General features: G+C 34.7%; 1 protein-coding gene across 5 annotated transcripts in view; it reads right to left on the bottom strand.

Annotated features, from left to right (window-relative positions):
• Nucleotides 1-25,567, bottom strand: part of GRIK2 (glutamate ionotropic receptor kainate type subunit 2) — a 630,583-nt gene that overhangs the window by 389,933 nt on the left and 215,083 nt on the right. For all 5 annotated transcript variants that reach the window (XM_029223762.1, XM_029223766.1, XM_029223765.1 and 2 more), the window contains exon 2: nucleotides 1,296-1,463. In XM_029223762.1, the coding sequence (XP_029079595.1) occupies nucleotides 1,296-1,463 (168 nt within the window). The remainder of the gene's footprint in view (nucleotides 1-1,295; nucleotides 1,464-25,567) is intronic.

The raw sequence follows: 25,567 nt of genomic DNA, 5'->3' as shown, positions 1-25,567 counted from the left end.
ATCAAATGCACTTGTCTTGCAGTTAATGACTTATTTTGCAATTATGATGACAAATGTAGTATTTCACAATAACCTTTACCCTTTTTTTCAGCCTTCAAAACCTTTCATCACCCTGACATGGTTCTGAAATGTGGAAACTTATTTTTATTCATAAAGATATGAATTCAAAGGGCAAGCAGAACATAGGTTTTGATAAAAACATGTAAGCTGGGGGAAAAGAAGGATACTTTCATCTCAAGAAATATTGTACCTTATTAACTGCCATTAATATTAATGAGTTTAGAAGAAATCTGTAACAAGTTAGAATTATAAATAATTATGTACATTTCTATGAATGTAAGGTAGCTAATAAAACAATATTGGCATTACAGAAAAGCAAACATTGTCTTAAAAATATGAATTTAGAACAAATGCTTTCTAAGTCCACTCCTTTGAGAAATCTACTTTATGAAATTTAATTTCTGTTACATGAATCCTAAACATGCAAAAGAAAAGATCACCTGCTTAGACAAAGTAAGCCTATGAAAACATCTCTCAAAACATATTTATTACTAAAACTGTTTGGTTAAAATAATGCCTCGATAATAGTTTCTCTATTACCTTCTTTCATATATGTATTAAAGTCACATTCCAAAAATTATATTTCTATTCTTATATTTAAAACACAGTTTTACAAAATAATAAAATAAATAAAATTCATAAGGTATTTTTATTATTTCTTCATATAATCCGGTTTTCATATCATTAGCCATTTATTTTCAGTCACCAAAAGAAACATCAAGTGGTTCAAAAATCGGCATAGACTATACACAAATGAAAGGTTGTTCAAATTTTTCCAATTAAGGTTAGACTGACTTTTTGAAGTCACTTGGAACCACAGAACTTTCAAGGTAGTCAGGAAATTGAGACCACAGTAATAGAGTGGAATTGACATATAATGCAAATAAAAATGTAAACATTGATTGTAAAACTTTGTAAAATCCACAGATGGTATTGTTTTATTTTAGAAAATTCTTAAAATAGGAATAGTTTAGTAGCAAAACAAAAGGATTAATGGGGAAAAAAAAATTTCACTATCCCAGACTTCACTGCATTTCATGTTATAAGCAATTGTTTTCAGTAGGTAATCATATCACTTTACCTTCCCTGATAAAATTTATGTGCAGTTTGAAAAGAAACATTTGCATGAAAATATTCCTAATGACTTATTAATTACTTTAGGGATTAAGAAATCTCTTAAGAATAGCTGAAAATTTGAATTCCAGAAAACATACAGTTAAATATCTATCAATTACCTTTCTTGGATGCTTCAAAACTGTCATAGAGATTTATCTTCTGGGTGTCATAGGTTAGGGTGGTATTGGGCAACAAGGTTCTGTTTCTGTTGATTGTGTTCACAGCAAATCTGAACGCAAGCTCCTCAGCTCCCATTGGGCCAGATTCCACATATTCAAAAATACCACCTGGCAGAGAAAAAAAGTAATCACACAGTTCTTACAAGATAGAGAAAATCTGGGAAGGTTTCTGTACTTTTATGTATGTATTTGTGCACTTACGCGTGTGTGTGTGTGTGAGTGATTTGTCTAAGTACATGAAGTTTGTGCTTACATTTTCTATGAATTTGAATATTTGGTATGTGCCCTTTAAGATAAATCCACACTGGCAAAATTTCTTTGATACTGCTACCAAAATTTACCATGATTTGAATATGATTTTGCCTTTTTATTTAGTAATTGCTTCTTTTAGGGCCTAGGTATATATAGATCTTGCCTTAAGTACTGAACATTAACCCTCAAAATTTTGCACACAGTTAGAAAATAATCAATCCTCTATATTGATATAAAGCTATAAAGTTAACATTGGGAAAACTGTATTAAATTTATCTCTATTAATTCAGAAATCAGAATCCTTTTGCATAATTTTTATGGCACTTACCATGTTAAAAGCCCAAAATACTTATTCACTTGCAAATTCCAGCATCTTACTTGCACAAAAAAGGACGAAGTAGCATTTTTCTGTTTGTTTTACTCTAAATCCTTTTTCAAAAACCACTTGACATTTTTGAAAGATAACTCTCCCAAACAGTGCAAATCCCTTAGTCAGTGAATAACACTGCAGCATATAATTTTGGCCATACAATGTAGACTATAATTTAAAGACACGTCCTTTCCATTTGTCACCTTCCACCAGCTGTGCCTCAGTCCAGTTCCCTCATTCGTGTCCCAGCCTTGACATCATCACTCTCTTTTCAGTTATAAGTGACCTAACTGGGACCTTTGTCTCCAACAGAATCTCTTCCTTATTGCTGCTTTGGTGAATGGAATGAAAAAGGGAGCACCTGAAAGCTGACACCCTCCAACCTCTGTCCTTAGGAAACCAGAACATTAAAATTAAAAAACGTTTATTTTTCTCACTTTCAAATTTCACACCATGTGCTCTCAGCACCATCATTCACATATTAAACTCCCTTGAATAGGGCATTTCCACAGTTTGCAATCCATACCTCATCAAAAATCTTTTGACACATGAATGTCAGGTGACTATACTATCAGCAAACTACCTATTCTAAATTAGTAAGAAGTCATGGTATAGTAATAATTCCTCTAAATGTGAAGAATTAGGACTCAGAAGATACCACAGTGATTGGAAAAATTTATATTCAGGAAGCATTGGAAATTTGTCATTTTACACAGTATTAGTTAGAAATATTTCTCTTATTTTTTCAACTAATTTGATGGTGTAGTTACAGAACAATCAACTGTGTGAAATTGTACTCCAAATATGTTTAAAATCTTTGGTGACTTACGCTAAGCAGAAGGATATTAAGTATTTACATGCCTAATGGGTGTCAAGAACAAAATTAGATGTCTTATATACATGGAGGAGAACAGCGGTATGAGCATGGACTCTGAAGCCAAACTGCGTTCACATTCTGGCTCTGCCACTTGTAACCCAGGTAAATTAGCACAGTTGCTTCAATCCTCAGTCTGAGTTTCTTCATCTCTAAAGAAGGTATGATAATGGAGGCTACTGCATAGAGTTGTTGTAAAGGGCAAATGTTATCTCCTAACAAGTCACTTAGAATCAGTGGCTGCCATAGAGCAAACATTCCATAAGAGTTTAAGGTTTCACTAAATCTTCAAAGCAACCCCAAATAGTAAAATTTTACAGGAAACAATACTTTGGCCAAAGATCATGCAACTTATCAAGTGATAGAGCCAACATTAGAATCTGTTCATGCCTGACTCCAAAGCCCTTGCCTATTCCACTACAAATTAGTAGTTTTCTTCAAAATTTCATTCAGGCAAAATACACAGAAATTCCTAAAATGTGAGATATGATGACTTTAATAATAATATGGAATCAGAATTGTAAGATCTTATATATGGAACAGAAAAATAATAGAGTAATTGGAAAGTACTTAACCTTAATTAGGAATACAGAATCAATTTTAGAAATGCAAATCTGAAGTTATTTCTTAATGGCAAAATAAAATGGAAAAGCTATATCTACTTTCCTTAGTTCAAATTTTAATTTGAATGTGGTATAAATACAAAATAAGGATACAGAAATGGTCAACACATGATGATAGCGGGTTAAAACTTTCCTATCCTCCACCTCTCTTCAAAATAACAACCTACTTTCAAAATTATGTGCCAGAGTCTTCTAAAATTGAAAATACACCAACCCTGTGACCCAAAATTTCACTCCAGGATATATACCCAAGAAAAATATGTATACATATTCATCAGAAAACATGTACAAGAATACTCATAGCAGCATGGAATAAATGCATCAGTGAACAACTACATTCAACAGTAAGAGATGAATCTTACAAACGAAATGCTGAAAGGAGTCAGACACAAGGGAATATTGCTGTATGATTTCATTTTTTAAAAAGTTCCAAAAATGGTGTTGGGTGTAGGTGCAGGGAGGGTGAATGATGGGCTTCTGGGTGCTGGTGGTATTCTGTTTCTTATCCTAGTTGCTTGGATATATATTATTAAGACTTTACACAATGGTTTGTTTATTTTGGTTTACATAGATCATCCTTTAATAAAATTTTACATTAAAAAACAATTGCATAAAAATGCTAAGGCTTTTCTAAGTTTGATAACAGAAGCAGTAAAAATAAGGGCAATATTGCTGAATGTAATTTGAATATTTGAAAAAATTCATAATCAAACTCATTAAAATGATTAAAGGAATATGAAGAAAATATATGAAAGTATGTTAACTAAATACAAACATATATATTAGAAAAAAGGTTGGTATCTTCAATATAAAATAATATTAACAAGAAATATAATCACTCCAATGGAAAAAGTGGCAAAGAATATGAATAGATAATAAATATTACATGCAAAGAATCAATGAAGACATGAAAATGTGCAAATATAGAAAAAAGAAAGATTAAAACAATGAGATGGAATTTTTACAAATCAAAATTATGGAGGTATGAGAAAAAGTACAGTTGAAAAGGAAAATAAATTGATACAAACTTTCTTGAAAACTTTTTGTTAATCTATCAAGCTTTAAAAATATCATACACTTGAATCTAATTCTACTTATAGGATATAACCTTAAGAAAACTGTGGGCGATTTAGCTACAAGGGTGCTCACTTTGTTCATAAGAACAATGTGATTAGAAATACTCTAAATATCCAATGGGAGGGGATTATTTACATAACTATGGTACATTTAATTAATAATACTCTGCATCTAGCCATTTTTTTTCTATAGAAGGTATCTGATGACAAAACATGCTTTATAAGAAGTTACAATTTGCACTTATGCTTAACAAAGTATTAAGTGTGGTTCATTTTAGATGATAGGCATTTGATTAATTTTCTTGTGTCTGTTTTAAATAGTTAACAATGAACCTGTGTTAATCTTACAACTTTAAAAAAATGAATAAAATATGTTTCAAAATGAAGCTAGAATATTAAGGGATAGCAGAAAATAGGAGAGTAACCAGAGATAGTATGAAATTTCAGGATGTTTATGCATTTGTTTCTTTTCTAATGAGAAAGACAACATATTTATATGATGGGGGAAAGAACCAACAGAAAGAGAAAGTTAAAAGACAGAAAAGAAAGGGGATAACTCATGAGTTATAATCCTCAAGACCCAGAGGATCAAATCCAAAGCATGGGAAGTAGGCTAAGCCTTGGATAGGAGGACACCTTACTTACTCAAGCCATGAGGCAATTCTCTGTAATCTGTTGATGTGAAGATGAGCAGAGAACTGAGAAAGTACGTATTTCAGTTCTTTTCTTTATGAAGTAGAAAATAAAAGTTTATACATTTGATTCTCTGAGGAAGAAATCAGCTATTTTTATTCTAAAAGTATATCTTTGGTTTTAAAACTTCCTAATAAAAAACTGAAAGGCAAAGCATTTTTTCCATCCATTCTTAGACCTGCAAAAGGGTAGTTGTTCACATGATTTTGAACAGGGCTTATTCTCTTATCTTGAGAAATGATATTTATTTCATGCTATGCACCTTCTATACAAGGTGTTTGCTTCTAGACTTATTCTTTTTATTATGAAGTGTCAGAATTGTATGTAGCACTTCATAAGCATGTGGTACATGAAGACAGAATTGCTACCCTAAGGAGTTCACAAAAACATGTTTGGTGGATAAAATACATTTCAGGGTAATAAAGAACATAGAAGAACTATATGATCCTAAAGCAGCATCTCAGTAATCTATAATTAAATGTTTCCAGAGACTTGTACCAAGATTCACACAGTTTCACATTTTCAAGAATCTATAGACCACTTTCTCATTATCATCACATTCCCTAGTTTCTATTGGATACAAGCAAAATTTCACTGCTTTCTTATACTTACCTTTGCTTTCTGAAATTAAAAAAAAAATCATATAAGATAATCATTCTCACAATTTTATTTTTGTTTGGTTTAATTGTTTTGTCTCTTTGTTTGTTTTAATTTAGGAAAGGCCATCACATCTCACATAACCTCTGTATCAAGCGACAGGCCTGCAATTCTTTCTCCAAGCTTATAGTAAAAGTTAATAGTTTTCATCATTCTTTAAGAGGCTTGTTAGAGAAAAAGGAGAGAAACAGAATAGAATAGTCTTCTTTTCCATAAGCAGAGTTGCCCCACTTTGTTTAGCAGATACAGAATCCCAAATGGCAAGGAATCCCTCATTTACACAGAACTCACAACACTGCCACTTTCCCTATCACAGGCTCTGATTCACAAAAGAACAACATTACCCAAGACTTGAAATAAAAGAGTTATATTAGTCAACTGCTAAAGCCTATCCATTTTTTTTTCTCTTTTAGGTCCATTTTAACTACTACTGAGGATTGTATGACTCATAAACCTGTGATGGATGTGCCAACCAATCTCACGTCTAACTTCTAAGACTGTTCAAATAGGTCCTATCATAAAGTAGATACAGTGTCTTACAGACATTCAGTTCAATAAAGGAATCGATGTTGTGAATGATACATCATCTGTTATCCTCTCAGAAGATATGCTGTTTCTTTCAATCAACTGTTATAATAACCTTATTTTCTATCTAAACAAATGTAAAAGATGTCCTCCTAACTTTAATTTTCTACAAATCCTTATCCAAAGGATAAAATCATCTCTTTCTTTCTCTCTCTCCACTATGTGAGGACATAGAGGGAAGGCAGCTGTCTGCAAGCCAGGAAAAGCAACCTCGCCAGAAACTAAATTCTCCGGACCTTGATCTTGGACTTCCCAGCCTCCAGAACTTTTGGTAAAAAAATGTTGGCCTCATCTAAGTCAAGGAGTTGCAGGTCCAAGAAGAGGCTGGTCGGAGGAATAGAAACCCAGCTTGCTGTTCAACAACTTTAATAAGATTGGTCCTTAAGAGTCTTCCTTGGGTGCTGGCTGGATCAGTTCCTGAGTAGCTACAGCTTGAGGAATCTTCCACTGGAGGCGGCATCACATCAAAGTTAGAAGGATCCTGTCCTGCATGCCCCAGATCTCACCTTTCCAAAGTTCCAGAAAGAATGACCAGTGTCTATATCATCACAGCACCAACCCCTAAACCCCCAAAGTTTAAAAGACACAATAACATCCCAGAGCCAAAGGCAACCACTGGAACAGCCTTCCCTCTGAGCCCCAGTACCCTTTGGTCCAGAGCTGCAAAGTTAAGTGCCTACACTGGAGATTCAGTAAGAGGTGGTGAGGACTGAAGAGCACTCACCCCATCAAAAGGGAAGTTCAACTTTTTAAAATGCTCTGCTGACTAAACTCATCAGAATACACCCACTAGACCGCTAGTGAGCACTGAGGCAGATGAATATGCTTCCCAAGGAAAAGTCTAGACCCCTCATGTTGCCGTGGTAGAATTTTTGCTGTCACACACAGCCACTACTTGGGGGAAATACGAGATTGAAGACAAAAGACAGATGCTCCAAGGCTTTCCCTGGGTGCTAATAAATTCGTCCCTACTAGCCAGACCATCTCATTGAAGAGCTTAAAATGCTGTTAGAAGAAATGTCCCCAGTGGTTAATTCCACACACAAATTAGCACAACCTGCAGAGGGGGTAGAGGAAATCTACCCCCCACACAGGCTTCCTTTCTCAGAAACACTTTCCAAAGAACACTTCCATGACAGGCCAAAATTTAGAAGTATATGATGGTGGCACATTCAGGCCCATAACATTCAGGTTCATTCATATATCCCTTTAGAGAGCCCCTCTGACCCCAGCACAAATGGCATCTCACCACTGAGGGTGGTCTTGTCCAGGGACACAGCCTCTACAGGATTACAGGCAACTTTGTTTTTTGTTTTTGCAGTACGTGGGCCTCTCACTGTTGCGGCCTCTCCTGTTGCGGAGCACAGGCTCCGGATGCGCAGGCTCAGCGGCCATGGCTCACGGGCCCAGCCGCTCCGCGGCATGTGGGATCTTCCCAGATCGGGGCATGAACCTGCGTCCCTTGTATCGGCAGGTGGACTCTCAACCACTGCGCCACCAGGGAAGCCCTACAGGCAACTTTGAACAAAATTCAGCGCCTGGCATGATGTGAAATGCCCAAGCTACAGCCACGGGTGAACAACAAAAACAGGAACAAAAAAAAAAAAAAAAAGATAAAATCATCATGTTTCTTTATTAATATCAATGGTCATTTAAAAAATGCCCTGGATATTAAATGACATTAGGGAATTATTTGTTTCTTTTTTCTCCTTAGGAAAAATAATGATATCGTTTATGTAAGAAAATATCCTTGTTCTTAGGAGATCCATGATGAAGTGGTTAGGTGTAAGGCATCACAAAAACAAAGATGGAAAAACGTTAACAACTGTTTAATCAAAGTGGTGAGTATAGGAATATTTACTTCATTTGAATTTTTCTGTATATTTAATCATTTCATAATAAAGTTTGGGGGAGAAAGAAAAAGGACAGGATAAAATAAAACTCCTAGACTTATTTTGTTATTGCTGCAGGTTTTTAACAGATGTCTCAAAAAGACATCGAAATCATCTGCAAATATTTCAATTAAATCAATCTGCAAATATTTATAAAAATACTCACATGTATTAATACTAAAATTGTACTATTATTGTAAATGTAAAGGATACAGGAGTCTAAGAATGACACAATCAATTAATTATCTCATCTACCCATCCTTTGGATATTCAGATTGCTTCTAATACTATTGATACATATGGGTCTCTAGGAATGGCAAACCTGCTGCTATCTAAAACTTCTTTCTTCTCTGGGAGAGTTCTAGCACAAAGTTCTCTCATCTATTAATCCATCATTTGCTCCCTGAAGCTTCTAACCATTTGCTCTGATTAGAATAAATTTAAGCCAAGTTTTCGCGTGATCATCTTCCAGAATTTGAAAACAGATACCAAGTTCCTACTATATTTCCTTTTACCCAGGTTAAAACTTTTAAATCTTTTGTCACATGACTATTCTGATCCATTCATTTCTCTAGTTATTTTTTTCTCTGAACATACTCCAGTGTATCACAGCTCAGTGTGAGTCCATTTCTTAATCATATTCCAAGTGGGTTCAAGCAAAGCAAATTGTAATAGGACTGCCAGCTTCCTAAATTAATGTAGTATACCTTGTATAAAGAGTGCGGTTTTTTTTTAGAATACAATATCATACTGCTGATTCATCTTAAGCTTGCATTAAAATAGTTTGTGATGTACTATTTTCTTTTTATTTTCATGTGTCCCTGATTAATATAGTCTATTTATAGTTGGTCTAATTTTCTAATTAATACTATTTGGATTCTGATTCTATCAACTCTTTATTAATATTAATTTACTCAGTTTCTAGTGTACCAAGGCAAGTTATTAATACTACGGAGATATATGAAATGTGTTTATTTTCCCTTTGTCTTTAGGTCATATTCAGTCCAAGTCAGTGGTAAAAATGTGGAGCGATAGAGAGTTAAAGACAAAGACTCAGGTCATAATCCCATGGATACCTCTACTGGAAGCTTTCCCTATTGTTAAACTAGCTAATGATCTTCTTAATTATTTTAGCTAACAGTTCATAGTTCTCCATCACTTCTACAGAAACATCACTGTACACTTTTCACAGGCTTTACTTGACTAAGTCAGAGGCACTGTGCCTTCCACACTGTAATCCTGCCTCTCCACTGGATCTTCTACAGAGCCCTCCACCAACTCTGGCTTTTTTCAATAGTTTCTCCACACTGCAACCAGAGTAATATTTCTAAAATACAACTTTAATCTTGCTATTTATTTTCTAAAATCTTTCAGTGACTGCCTAATTTTTAAGCTTAATGTTAATTACCAAGTTCTTCATAATCTATCTTCTGCCTTCCTCTCTAGGCTCTTTTCTTACTACTCCCACTTCCCCAGTGTTACAGTCAAATAAAACTACCTACCTTTCTCTGAGTGAACCAAGGTCAAATGCCTCCATTCTTCCCAAATGATGTTCCTCTGCCCAGGAACCTAGTTCCTACCTACACATACACACACGCAAACACACACACACACACACACACACACACACACACACGAACGTACACATATGCATAACTACACACATATACATACACATTAACACATTTTTCCAACCTTCTTTCTCTCCTAATGCATTGTGAGTCTTTAGCATAGTCCCCTATTCTGGGGAGACATTCCTTACTGGCCCTAACTCTAACTTGACTAATTTGTAATCTCTGATTTACATTCCCTCAGTTCCAGATCACTTTCAAACACTATAATGCATACTCCAGCAACTGAAGTTTAAGAAAGTTAAATCAGTCACTATTTGCAGATGACATGATACTATATATAGAAAACCCTAAAGTCTCTACCAAAAAGCTATTAGAATTAATAAATGAATTCAGTAAAATTGAATGATACAATCTTAATATACAGAAATCTGTTGTCTTTCTACACACTAATAATGAACTATTAGAAAGAGAAATTAAGGAAGCAATCTCATTTATAATTACATCAAAAAGAATAAAATACATAAGAATAAACTTAACCCAGGAGACAAAAAAATGTATACTCTGAAAACTATAAAACTTTGATGAAGGAATTGGAAAATGATACAAAGAAAGGAAAGATATCACATGCTCTTGGATTGGAAAGATTCATATTGTTAAAATGTCCATACTAAACAAAGCAATCTACAGATTTAATGCAATCCCTATCAAAGTAGGGACATTTTGATAGGGATTGCATTACCCTTGACATTTTTCACAGAACTAGAACAAATCATCCTAAAATTTATATGGAACCACAAAGACCCCCAAATTGCCACAGCAAGCTTGAGAAAAAGAACAAAGCTGGAGGTATCACACTCTCTGACTTCAGACTAAACTACAAAGCGACAGTAATCAAAACAGTATGGCAGTAGCACAAAAACAGACATATAGATCAATGGAACAGAATAGAAAGCCCGGAAATAAACCCATGCACTTATGGTCAATTAATCTACAACAAAAGAAGAAAGAATATACAACAGAGAAAAGATCGTCTCTTCAATAAGTGGTGCTGGGAAAACTGAGCAGCTACATGTAAAAGAATGAGATTAGAACATTTCCTCACACAGTATACAAAAATAAACTCAAAATTGATTAAAGACCTAAATGTAAGACCTGAAACCATAAAACTCCTAGAAGAGAACATAGAGACACTTTGACATAAATCATAGCAATATTTTTTGGGATCTGTCTTTCCTAAGGCAAAAGAAATAAAGGCAAAAATTTACAAAAAGAAGGGGGGACCTAAAAAACTTAAAAAGTTTTGCACAGCAAAGGAAACCATCAACAAAACAAAAAGACAACCTACTGAATGGGAGAAAATATTTACAAATGATATGACCAATAAGGGGTTAACAGTCAAAATATATAAACAGCTCATACAACTTAATATAAAAAAAAGGAACCCAATTCAAAATGGGCAGGAGGTCTCAACAGTCATTTTTCCAGAAAAGATACACAGATGGCCAACAGGCACATGAAAAGATACTCAACATTGTTAATCATAAGGGAAATGTGAATCAAAACCACAATGAGATATCAACTCACACCTGCCAGAGTAGCTATCATCAAAAAGAACACAAATAACAAATGTTGGTGAGGATGTGGAGGAAAATGAAACCCTCGTACGCTGCTGGTGGTAGTTTAAATTGGTGTAGGCACTATGGAAAACAGTATGGAGGTTCTTCAAAAAACTAAAAATAAAACTACCATATGATCCAGTAATTCCACTCCTGGGTATTTCACCAGAGAAAACAAAAATACTAATTTTAAAAGGCACAATTAGCCTAATGTTCATAGCAGCATTATTTACAACAGGCAAGATATGGAAGCAACCTAAATGTCTATCAATAGATGAGTGAATAAAGAAGGTGATATATATATATATAGGAATATTACTCAATCATAAAAAAAGAATAAAATTCTTCCATTTGTGACAACATGGATGAATCTAGAGAGTATTATGCTTAGTGAAGTAATTCAGACAGAGAAAGACAAATACTCTATGTTCTCAATTATATGTGGTATCTAAAAACATAAAACAGATGAATGTATATAATGAAACAGAAACAGACTCACAGGTATAGAGAACAAACTCATGATTACCAGTGGGGGGAGGGAAGGGGGGAGGAACAAGACTGGGATATGGGGTTAAGAGACACAAACTACCATGTTAAATAGATAAGCAACAAGCATATATTGTAGAGCACAAGGATATATAGACATTATTTAGTAATAACTCTAAATGGAATATAATCTATAAAAATGTTCAATCACTATGTTGTACACCTGAAACTAATATAATATTGTAAATCAACTATTCTTAAATTAAAAAAGAAAGTTAAATCAGTATGAAACATGTTCAAACCCATGCTTACTCTGAAGGATGAAAGCTTCTAGCAGTCAACATTCATTAAGAGCAGACTTTATATCAGGCATTATGATAAATATTTTACAAACATAAACAGAACGACATCAAGAAATGTTGAATCACACTTTCTGTCTTCAATGTATTTCCCACTATTATATTTTAATTCTGAATGTATCTCTGCTATTCAGAATTAAAATATAACATAATTGCTTACCTCCTTTATGTTCCATTGTCTCACAAGGTATTTTAATTTTTAGGCTAAATAACTTACTTTACTGGGTCTAATGTCCTCTATTTTAGCAAGACCTTGGAGCAGGTCCAGTACTTTAACAAGACTTTGGAGCACCTCCAGCAACCTGAGAATTTTGCCTAAGGTCAGTTACACAGTCAGGAAGTGATGGATGCTGGATTCAGACACAGGAGACTTCGATCCAGGCTCCAGCTTTTAATCACTATGCTGTACTGCTTCCTGCTGGGTAAAAACGCCACCCTTTACCCTCAACTTCTGGTAGTTTTCACAGCAGCTTTCCTTTTTCTGGATGGTAAACACTTTCAATTTCCTAAAACAGATTCTTAAGAGTTTTACATTCATATGAAGTATGACCATTACACTCTGAAATTTATTTTGTGTGAAGTTGGTAGATGCCATCCTGGTCACCTAAGTGATGCAAGTAGAAAAGAACATGCACACATGGACTTGAATGACTGACATGCCAGGGAAAAATGAATAAGTAGGTCACAGCTCCTAAAAAAGGATTGCGTGGAAAGCATATGGTATAATGTATGAACTTTCCAAGAGGAGGAGCAGTGATCCATCTCTACTTCACATTGAGAGACAACCCTCACTTGTTTTCGACTTCCTTGAGCCATGAAGTAATGGGTATTTCTAATTTAATTAAAGGACTGGCTCCAGCATTTTGAGACATTTTCCTAGTGACAGTAACATCCTGAATTGTAATGTTACTAGTGTAGTCTCATCCAAGCATACAAATTAGCACCCTTGTCAATATTTCAAGTAAACTAAAAACTATACAAACATGTGACCAATGAAGATTTTGTCTGTGGAACGTCCTGTAATTTTTTTGCAGCTTTAGCACTCTGCAGTTCTTTAACTACAGAAGCTATGAAAGCTACTCTTGCATACCACTTTTACATCTGTTATATTCAATTCAACTCAAACTTGTAGTGAGCATTTGGAAAAAGGAAGCTGCTGATAGTCTAGAATAAAGAATATGAGTTAGCTGGCTCATAAAAAGTGAAATCAAGTTGCAGGAAATAACATCATAGTTCCATTGGACAAAGATTGGTTACGCTCAGGCATGGAAATGTGCTTTCTTATTTTAAAAATAAATAAGCTTTTAACTTTACAAACCCTCTACTGTTTCCAACATATTTTTTGTTAGTGAATGGAAAATAGGTGTTGATTTTTTTTTCTTTCTACAAATGGACCCTTAAAATCACAGGGAGGACCATGGAGTTACACATTCAAATAATATTAATTTTAAAGTAGATGTATTATATACTGAGAGGAAAATTGGGAAATGGATACTTAAATGTTAGCAATTTAGGACCTAGAAGGAATGCATACTGATTGGGAAGGCAGATGCTTGAATAATATCGAGATATAAATAGACCAGATCAAACTGAGATAACAGGGAAGGCAGCTACGTGAATAATCACCATATAAAGAGTATAAATAACACCAACTATTTGAGGCCCAAAAGCATACACTTAATTATATTGATTTTTAAGAAATAGGTCAGCTAAAAGAAAAGGCAAAAGTGATTGAACGACCAAGCCCCTTCACTATCCAGACCAACGTTTTCTCCTCTGCAAAATGAAGGGGCTGGGTGAAATGATCTTGAAGATCAGAGATTCAGAAAACTTTCCTGATTCTAAGATTGCTTAAGAACTGCTCGGTAAATTGAGGAGCAACACTAATTCTCTCAGAAGTTAGGAGCTGGTTAAATGCCAGTCTCTTGCAAGTATGGCACAGCCTCACTTTCATTTGCAAAAAAAATATTGATTTGAGAAATCCTGCATCAAAATATTACTGAACCCAGTCGATGAAAATATAGATACAAATACATTTTGAGTTTGCAAAGAGCACTTAGGTGTTACGAGGCTAAATTAGAGGCATTAAAATAAACTTCCTTAAGTCTTAATCTAAAAACAGTAATAAAAAGATGGCTAGCGAATTGATATTTCAAAAAATCAGCTATCAATTTAATAGTAATCGTGTAATCCATGAAGCAACCTAAATATGTAATTTGATATCACATACAAAATAATTTACATTATTTATCTGGACTATAACGTCAAGAAAGTCCTTTCATTCTCCCTTACATATTTATTTTGCAGAGTTTCTTAACAAAAATCTTCTTTATGCTATTAACTAATATGTATGAGCCATGTTATTTTGTGTGTTTATTATTTTGTTTTAAATGAGGGGATTAAAAAATAATAAAGAAAGGAACTGTTTATTTATACCTTTTGTGGAAAGGTTTCTTAAATCCTTAAAATATTTTGTTTCCCTTTTTAAAATCTGTAGTATTAATCAGATATAAAGTTTTTTGAGATTATTAAAAATTTTAGGATTCATGTTACCATTAATAAAACCTCATCATCTCTGTTGTGAAGCCTACCTCTCCACAAACTCCCTCAGATAGATTTCAAGCCTCTCATTTGCAGTACTTTTTTCATTCCTCTTTTCTAGTACTTCCAACTGCATCATGTGGCATAACCTTCTATTACCGTACATGGTTCCTCATGTATGGAACTTACTCATCTTTGACCCACTGGACTTAACTCAGTGCTAGGCATACAGTGTGTGTTTAATAAATGTTTGAAGAATAAACCACTAATGTGGGGAGAGAATATGAGAGTATTGCATTATTAACACAAAATAAATTGAATGAAATTAAAATCATATTTTTATACCAATATAATATAAAAGAAATATTACAGAAATTGACCAAATAGCCATTATTTATTTTCCTTTTCCCAGGCAACTACGAGAATCATGTGGATCAGACTGTGTCCCTTCCTTGTTGATTCTCCTCACACAATCCAGAAAACCTCACTTATTTGCTAAAGCCCTATATAAATTACAGTCTTGTGAATTATTTTTATAATCAGGACAGTCTGTAAAATAGAAGACTATATCTCTAAGGCTAATTGGAATTTATATAAAAATTATAACTTCAGAACTAGTTTCAGTATTCAATAATGGACATTATTTCCTGAGAAATTTAAAAACTGAAAAAATTCAAAGAAGATATGGAAAGAAAATACTGCAAACAATTGTATATCAGGGAAATTGTAAATACCTAAATACAGTATTAAAGTTATTAAGTTTCTTTTTCCAAAAATCTAACTCAAGAAAGCAGTGTGGAATTTTAATTGCAGATAATGTGACTAAGCCAGTAGAGATCTAATATAGAAACAATGTACACATATGTGAGTATGCATGCAAAACTGATATACACCCACAAAGACTCATACAAAAGCAGGATCTAAAGAAAATTTAACTAGCTAGTTAATCCAGAGACAAAGTAGGGGAGAAAATGTAGTGGCCTGATACTGTCAAACAAAGCAATATGTAACTGACAAAAATGTTTACACTGACTCTATGTAGATACAGCCTAAACAAGTGTAACTTAAGGTCAAATGAAACGACCCAGTTGTAGATTATGAGGCTTTGTGTGTGTTCGGAATGGAGAGTGGGTCAAAACATACACACACACACACACACACACGCACACGCACACAGACACACGCGAAACATATTTTCATTGAAAATTGGTACTACTCCTAAACATACCCTGGAAATGAACTATGGATCTATAATCAAGCAAAGCTTTAAAAAAAAAAAAAAGTGTCTAAGGGGCTTCCCTGGTGGCACAGTGGTTGAGAGTCCACCTGCCGATGCAGGGGACACGGGTTTGTGCCCCGGTCTGGGAAGATCCCACATGCCGCGGAGTGGCTGGGCCCGTGAGCCATGGCTGCTGAGCCTGCGCATCCGGAGCCTGTGCTCTGCAACGGGAGATGCCACAACAGTGAGAGGCCGGCGTACTGCCAAAAAAAAAAAAAAAAAAAAAATGTGTCTAAGATTCATAAGTTAGTGAGACTAGCCTGTAAACTCAAGCATTTGCTATAGTTGAATGCCTAGCTCTTAGCTGAGTGTCTGTCACACAGTAGGTGCTCAATAAATATGTCCTGCATTAATATAATTTTATTGACCTGCAGGATCAAGGAATAATCTTTGAGCAGATAATTCTGCAGGGCAAATTGTATCAGCAGAAAGGCAAATAGCACAGATATTGAAGAGTTAGACAAATTATACCAGAAATTATACGTGTTCAAAGATGTTCATAGTAGTATCATTTTTAATAAGGAAATAAACTAGAAACAATCTAAATGTACATCATCTACAGAGTGGTTCTACATAGCGTTGGAAACCACCAATGGAATACTGTGCAATCATTAACATCCTTGGGTAGACGTACATTTATTGACATGGAAAAATATTCAGGATATATTGCTAATGAAATAGTAAGTAAAAATTTGGCATGTTTTTAAGAGGCAGTATTATGTAATGGTTCAAAATAAGGTCTCTAGAGTCAGCCTGCTTGGGTTCACAGCCCAGTTCAGCCCATTGGAAAAAAATTGCTATGTTATATTGGTATCACCAAGTACTAACTTCACAGGATTGTTGTGAAAATTAAATGAGAGAATAAATTTAAATTCTTACAACAGCAGAGATATCTCAATAAAACTTAGCTATATCATTTTAGTTATGTCTAAATATTTACCTACAGATACATACATATAAAAATACATAGAAATATGTCTGAAAGGATACATACCAAAATATTAATGGAGAATATCTATGAATAATAGGAATATAGATAATGACTCTTTTCTGGACTTCCTGAAATAAAAAGAATTTTTATAGCTCTGAGATACCTTTGTATCAGACAGAAACAATTTTTGAGGATTGGGTAATTTAGGATGGAAGATTATACGATTTTAGATTCTTAGGACTGGAAAGAACCCAAGCTAAAGGGAGAACATTTTCAATCACAGGAAATTATCCAAATATAGATTCAGCAGACTTAGTCCATCACTATAGAAATGAACCATTTTATCTCTATAGAACAATGACCTTGAAAGTTGAGCTAGAAAATGTCCTGCTTTTAGAAAAGCGATTCCAATCAGGCAGGGACAATATTGCATCCCCTACATCTCCCAGAACAGCACTTTCCAATATGTGTTTGAGTAGTAAGTAACTCGGTTGAAATTTTCTCCCAAGCTTCAAAAGTACTAAGCAATTCAAAATCAAAATTGTTGCTTTTTAAATTAGAGGACAACTGTAAGCTAAATGGAAAAAAAAATAAATTAAAAGATATTTAAAAATCAATGCAAAACAAATACAGGAAAAGTAACTTAAAAGTCATATCTTAAAATGTCTTCTACTTGTAGCCAAGATGATAATGGGAAAGGTTACATACTTCTCCTGAGATTGGCCATCATGATGTAGTGAAGAGGGATTTGTAAGGAATCAGAAGAATGGGCAGAGGTTCTCTCTCATGCAAGGTGAGCTCATTATCTGCCACTGAATCCACGGTCTTCTTTAACTAATCATTTTAGGAGAAGGATAATGACAGTAATATTCACTTTATCAAATTTTACCCCATGGCTCTTGGCTCCTTAGCCCCCCATGACCAAGGACATGTGGAACTGATGCTGATTATATACCGAAGGACCTTTGCCAAGAATGTCTTGAGCTTATCCTGACATTATTGGTTACTTTAAGCTGCCGCTTTCCTGCAGGCTCTAGAATGCTTAAATTACTACACAAATTGCTATAAATGTTAATTGATTCCAAGAAAGACAAATACCTCTCTAGCTGGGCAGCACCCATGTAAGAACAAGAAAAAGTAAATTCTCTTTCTATTTCTGGTAAGTTAAAGGATGACAGGTTTCAGCAACGTTTTCAAACATTCTCATTTGCATAAAGCCACAGATCAGAAGAGTGACGTTTAGTACTTTACAAGTCAAAAATCAACTCTCATTCACTGTTCTGTTTATCATAACAGATGTTCTGATCAGCATTCCCAGGTCACCATGTACAGTGTACAGGTTTATATAATTACAAGAGAAAAGAGGTTTAAAACATTGTGCCTCATCCAATGCTGTCAAAATGAACCAGTACAACAATTCACACAGGGGAACAGCAAGAGAGTAAATTCAAGCACTATAAATATACATAAGCCACAACCTAAACTGTTTCTCAGCCCAATATCCAAAAATGGATTCCTCTCAATAGACGTAAAAGAATCAATATATATCCCTAACTGCCTGGTGTGACCTAGTTGAAGGCAGCCTAGAGGCAGAGATGGAATTTCTACTACACTTTGTAGGATCCTGTGAATATGTATTTAGCTTTTGTCAGAGGATAACAAATATCCAATAGTCCTAATCTGAGTAGAAGTGCCATTTGTTTTTCTTCTCACATACCTGTTTGTGATACAGAAAATGTGACATGAAGTACACTTCAGAGGAAAGAGAGAGAAGGTTATTTATGGACAGATTCACAGAATGAAGATACTAAGAAAATGGTACAAAGATAGTCTTCCTCTAAAGCAGGGACAGATTTTCTTGGGCTGTTTACACTACCTGCATCTAAATGCACCTTAGTTTTCTCTAGTGTCTGTTGTTTAAATTTTATTACTTATGTGCTGTTAAATGTATGAGGCCTAATCATACTATATCATGCTTATGTGAAGTGACAGGAAAAATTAAAAAGCATCAAAGTTACGGTAACTTCCAAGCAGGGTAGTGGTTCAGAGCCTGAGATTCTAGTTCTGGCTCAGCCATTAACTAACTCTAAACCTTAAGCAAGTCAATTAAATGTTCTTGGTCTCAGTTTACCTGGTTGTGAACTGAGGACCTTGAAGGACCTGAGTGATGTCAAGGCTGATGCTGTTCTTTTCATCCACTTAATTCCAGTGCCCAGCACAGTGCTTAGCACAAAGGAGATATTCAGTGACTATTCATGGCAATGAATCAGTGAATCATGTAATGAATCAGTGAACAAAAGTACCGGTAAGATCCTTGCCAACCTAAATTATCCATGACAACATGTCATTAATTTGCATGACAAACAAAACTTTCAAAATTAAATCCTGGTTCTAAGGTGAATGTGCATTTTCTGAATGGGTAATGGTATCGAGAAAGTACTATTACAGCATCACAACCTAAATCCCCTGTGTCAGTCCAGTCTGATTCATGTACCTGTCTGGAGGAAGCAAAATTAATATAATGACTTAGCTGAGTCATCCAGTGAGAGCCCAGTAATACAGGTAAAGTTAGAGACCTCATCCATGATCAAGTCTCCACTGGTGGTGACTTAATTAACCATTGATCTTATACTGAACAGCAGAAATCATATAACTGTGGATTTCTGTCAGCCTGCTGCCTTTCATGCCACATCCACTAGAAAATTATCTTATCCAAGAATAGGAAGTGAGCTGTACTTTCTAGAAAGAGGTTATGTATTTGAAATAATCCAATCGTTATATTTCTACCGTATGAAATTATTATGCTAAGGAGCTACTGTACAAAATCATTTTCCATGGCTTTTGTTCAAGCTTGGAAGAAAAGGTTAGGAAGAAATAACTCTGATTTCAGCTTATAGCAAGGTAATCATGGAAGGTATCTAGTCATCTTGTACTCAGAGGACACCTAAATATCTGCATAAAAAGTGAAAAACTGAGTTCAAAGATTTTTTAACCTTTTACCCAACTTTTTAGCCACTTAAAGAACACTATATAAGCTTTGTTTTTTTGCTTTTAGAATCTTCCCCAATATGGATAGCTATTGGAATGAAAATGAAATAAAGAGAGAAGGAATGGAGGCACAGAGGGAGAGAGAGAGGGAGGAAAGGGAAGGGAAAATAATACAAAACCTAATGACTCCACAGCCCTTGATAAAGGGTACAGTGTTTTCATAAGCAAGCATAGATGCACGATGGGTGAAGAAAGTATTAATACTGTGCCATTTTTCAGATGAAAAATTAGTTTCCCTCAGAGAAATTAAGTGACTTGTTCAATATCACACAGCAGAAAGGTGATACAGTGAGGACTCAAACCCAGGTCTTCTGTATGCAAACATCAGACCTTTCCATTGCATTTCAGCCACAACATATGCATTTTGTTTAGAGAGAATGCAAGATAGGAATTCATTCAAAAATGTAAATGGTGACGCTTTATGTCTCATAGAATGGTATACAGCCAAAAGGGAAAGGTATAAATCAATAGGATTATTTCATCCAGTAATTATATAAGATTCCAAAAATCAATAACAACGGTGAACCCTTCCCCTTTCACTACATGTATTGTTCTTTTTATTTCTTCAAATTTGTAGGCCTATTTTAAATATCAAGGTCAAGCCACCCACTGTTTTGAGGACATAGTATGCTTAAATATACCCAGAAAAGGGAGCTATTCAATATTATTTTTTAAATGTTACACATTACCATAAGGAAACTACAATATCATATCTTGAGAAGTAAAGAGCAGGAAAAAAATGTTCATCATCAAATAGGTCATTACATATTTAAATATATTATTTGCTTTTTAAACTATCATTATGTGGATAATTAAGCAATCTTCTTGCCTTCTAACAGCCCTTCAAATAGCATAGTTTATCATCCTTGGGTCTGAAACTTCCCTTTTGCCACTGACTAAAATGAATAAAATGAGTGCTACAAAATTTGGAAAATGTCTATTCTTCTTAAAGGCAATGTTTACTTGTGCTAAACCTTAACAAAACTTAAAACTGTGCCATATATCACTTAATTATACATTGTCTTGCCTTGTTTTTTATTTCTGCCATAATTTTATGTATATTAAACTAAGCTCCCAAGAAACTTCATGGCTCTAGAAAAGCAAGTGGAAGATGTCTGAAAATTTTTAATTGATTTATTGTCAGTTACCAATAACATCCATTGGATACTACTGCATTATGCACCTGGTGTTATATTACAATTACACATTACATTAAGTTTTCACTTTAAAACATTTATATTTTAATTTTATGAACAGAGAGATTCTAAGGCAAGTTTTCAAATGGTAGCTATTAACCTTTTAGTGAGAAGCAAGGGCTTCAATCTGGTTTTTAATTTTCTTGGGATAATTTTTAACTAACCTTTTCTACTAACAAAGATACATCCTTAAAAGGATTTCAATTCCAATTTTAGTATGTTGCTATTATAAATTTTCAGAACACTTAGTTATAGACAAATTTTTATACTTTACATAAGCATTATAGAAGTAATTATTATACCTTATGTTTATATTTTATATGACATTGTATCCCCTCACAACTAAAATCCACTCTGAATAGAAACTACAATTGTAAAATTTTAAAAAATGCATGCACACAGTTCTTTTTTCTTATTCTTGGCAATTATAAAAGTAACTATGAACAAGATTGTTGGTCAGATGTATGAAATTCCTGGTTGTTAAAGCCCCAGCTCATAGCCTCTGCTTTAATGAAATATGTCATACAATGCACAGTTCTCTAATATCATTTAACCTATAAATTGTTCTTCTGACCCTTTCATCACTCAAATAGAGAATACAAAGAATAGAATTCATTATAAATTCATGGAGCTTCTAAAACATGAAGAGATACTGGTTATAATTCATTCATGAGTTATTTTCAGTTTATGAAGGAAGGTCTTGCCAAAAGAGAGTAAAAGCAAAGCACATTAAATTATAAAATTATATTCAGATTTTGCTGAGCATGGTCTTTAAGTTTCTCTACAAATAATTCCAGCCTCATTCTCATTCCACCTCCAAAATTAAACAACTCTTCTTTCCCATCATGTGAACTTCAGTATCCCAACCAAAAATTCTGCTTTCCAAAATTGTGACTATGCTGTTTCTCTCCCACAGTGATCTACAAGAACCTGTCTTATCCACAAGCTCATGCTTCTAACCTCTTTTCTCAGATCTGTAACAAAATATCCACTTGCTTCTAAGGTAGCGATGATTAAGCCAGTTAAATCAACTATATCTACTTTGGCTTGATGTGAACACATTGGAATTTGTGAAATTCTGCTCTATTCAATTGACAATGATGAGGTATATGCTGATTATTTGCACTCTTAGGTCTATTTCACATCCATTATTTTTCAGTTAAATGATAAGGTCTTTGAGATTGGGGATTGTGTTATTGATTTGACTTGTGTTAGCCCAAAGGAAGTTAATAGATTGAAATAATGCTTTAGACACCTATTATGTAAATGAATACAATAGAAGAAGGTATTCAACAAGAAGTAGGTTGAGCATTTTGTATAGGAATAAAAAAGATGGCAATCTTATTCTGGAAGATAATTTCCTTTGAGTAGGGATTCAACCAATGTGGTGTGAATCACTTAACAATTCAAATAAGTGATAAATTCACATTACTGTTGAACATTCACCTCGGGAGACATGAAAGCAGGATTGTTCTTTCTGTACTTTCCGTACTGACTGTTTATACAGGTAAATACTACTGGTTTTCCATTTTCTTCTACAGTTACATAACATCAACAAGGAAGAGTACAGGAACAGTAGCATTCAGAGTTGCTTTGTTCCAATCCTGTCACTCAGACACAAAAACTTTCGCAAATCATCTAACTAATGGGCTCAAAATCTTCATGGAAAATGTTAAAATGTAGAGAGATACACTACTGTATTATCTCTAAGTTACCCTCCATCTCTTAAAAAAAAAACAAACCTATCATTCATTGATTCTCTCCCTCTGAGAATCAGTATAATTCAAATTTTTTCAATGAGAGAAAGAATGAAATAATTTCTGTTTATGAGGTATTAACTGGTGTCTTAAGCCATTGTTAGAAAAACTGTTAAGACGAATTCTTATTCTATTCAGTTTTCACTGAAATCCTATAAGCTGCATATATACAACAAAAGTGAGGAATTTAACAACTTCAAAATTTTGTCATAGAGTATCTAAAAAAAGGTGAACTCACCCATAAAAAAATAAAAATATGATGATCACTTTCCACAGGACAGAGAAAACCAGCTGACCAATGAGGGTATAATGTCTTCTGGTTTCAGAGCAAAGAAGTACAATTAGTTTTCTTTAGCAGGGAGGAAATAATTTTACATTAATGTTGACTACTGAATTCCTTGTGTTAGGTATATTTGTCTCTGTTTAGTAAAACACATTGACAAGGTACTTTGTCTTTTCTTTTCTTTTTCCTTTGAAGGAGAGAGACCTTGAAGCAAGATAATAATAGCTAACATTTAACGAAAGCTTTCTATTATCCCATACTTTTCTGAGTGCTTTACGTTTATCAGTTCATTACAATCTTGCAAAAACCACAGAAGAAATTAAACCAGGGCACAGAAATGTTAAGACTATTTCCCAGGGTCACATAGCTAATGCAAAGCGGAGGAGAACCAGCACCAGGGAGGTCTCAGTCCGGAGCTCATACCCTTAAGCATCCAACTATGTCACCACCAGGATGAGCCAAGACAAAGGAAAGACAAACTGTTCTGCTTAAGAAGTAATAAATCGGGCTTCCCTGGTGGCGCAGTGGTTGCGAGTCCGCCTGCCGATGCAAGGGACGCAGGTTCGTGCCCTGGTACGGGAAGATCCCACATGCCGCAGAGCGGCTGGGTCCGTGAGCCGTGGCTGCTGAGCCTGCGCGTCTGGAGCCTGTGCTGCGCGGCGGGAGAGGCCACAGCAGTGAGAGGCCCGCGTAAAAAGAAGTAATAAATCAAGGTTGGAGACAAGGATAAGGGAACTAGGAAGAAGAGTTGTAAAAAGGGGGCTTGGAGCAATTAGGAAGCCAAGTACAAGCCAAGTTGATATGATACAAACAGGAGAGAATAGGTGAAAATGCAGGAGGACAGAAAGAGAACATTGTCCGAATAACTTTTAAAAATAGGGAGTTGTAATATTCAATTCAAATTTACTACATGTGATCTACCCATACAACCACTCAGTAAATTTTGTCATACTTCCTTTGTGTGGATGGTATTTGGGGGTAATCAAGGAAGAGAGACTTTGTCTCACATTTATAGGAATGCAGTAACAGCTGCAAGACCTGACAAAGATGGGAGAATTCAGAGGAAGCAACTATAGCCAGAGGTGACTGTGTAAAATGCCATCCCCACCCCTGCCAAAGAATCCTCAAGTTATTGGAAAGGACCAAGCGGCCCTGACGACATCTTTGTTATACTTAAATACTATCTCTTTAATAAATCTTATACTAAAGATACAGAAAATCTTTGCTATGATGTGGATCTAAGGGTGATGCCAGTGGAACAGCAGACAGGGCAGGTGTGGGAACGGTGCAGAAAAGTAAACTCGCTCTGAGACTAGTGGGTAACTTATAATGTTTCTGACTCTTCTATCAAAACAGATACTATTGCCTCAGAATTGTTTTAAAACTGAGAATGTTCTAAATTAATTCCTTCAACAAATAAGTATTCAGGATCTACTTAGTGCCAGGGAATAGAGCACTGTACAAAACAGACAAAAAAATCCCTGTACTCATAAGCTTAGCATTCCAATAGGCTTACATTCTAATTCAGTATTCACTACCAACCATCTTGAGTGATAGTGATCTAACCATTGTCCTTTTTACATACACTAAAATCAGCACAAAAGTTCAGATAGGGATTTTCTCAAAATTACATAAAGACATTTTAAAAACGAGTCCTCCACTTTAGTTATTCTATTTCAGAAACCACCTGCATTTTTCTTAAAGGAAAGTCCTCCTGGGATCTAGAAGAGCCTTAATCATTGTTCCCATCTCCCCTTGCAGTTAAAATATTGCTTCTATTTAAGGGATTTTTTGATTACTTTTATGGGAAGATGGCAGAAGGTGAATTGGGTGGTATTAATTATCTCTTATTTTAACCTAGAATATCGTCAAGCCCATTTCCCAGAGACACCGAATTCTAAATCCCACTCACTCACTCACTCCTTAAAAACATGCTTTTGCTCTTCAACTGTATCCCTTGATCCTCCTCAATTCTTCCTGTCATTTTTTAAATGGAAAAGACAATACCAACCATACAGAGTTGTGGTAATCACACAGAGTAACATAAATCAGATGTCCAGCAATCCACAACCTAGTTTAGAAAAATAAAACCTGGTACTGCTAATAACAAATTAAGCCTC

This window comes from Monodon monoceros, unplaced genomic scaffold (genome assembly GCF_005190385.1).
Source record: "Monodon monoceros isolate NGI ecotype Baffin Bay Population unplaced genomic scaffold, NGI_Narwhal_1 Super_Scaffold_15, whole genome shotgun sequence".
Lineage (NCBI taxonomy): Eukaryota > Metazoa > Chordata > Mammalia > Artiodactyla > Monodontidae > Monodon > Monodon monoceros.
Note: the sequence above shows the minus strand (reverse complement) of the source record. Positions and strands in the feature narration are given on the sequence as shown.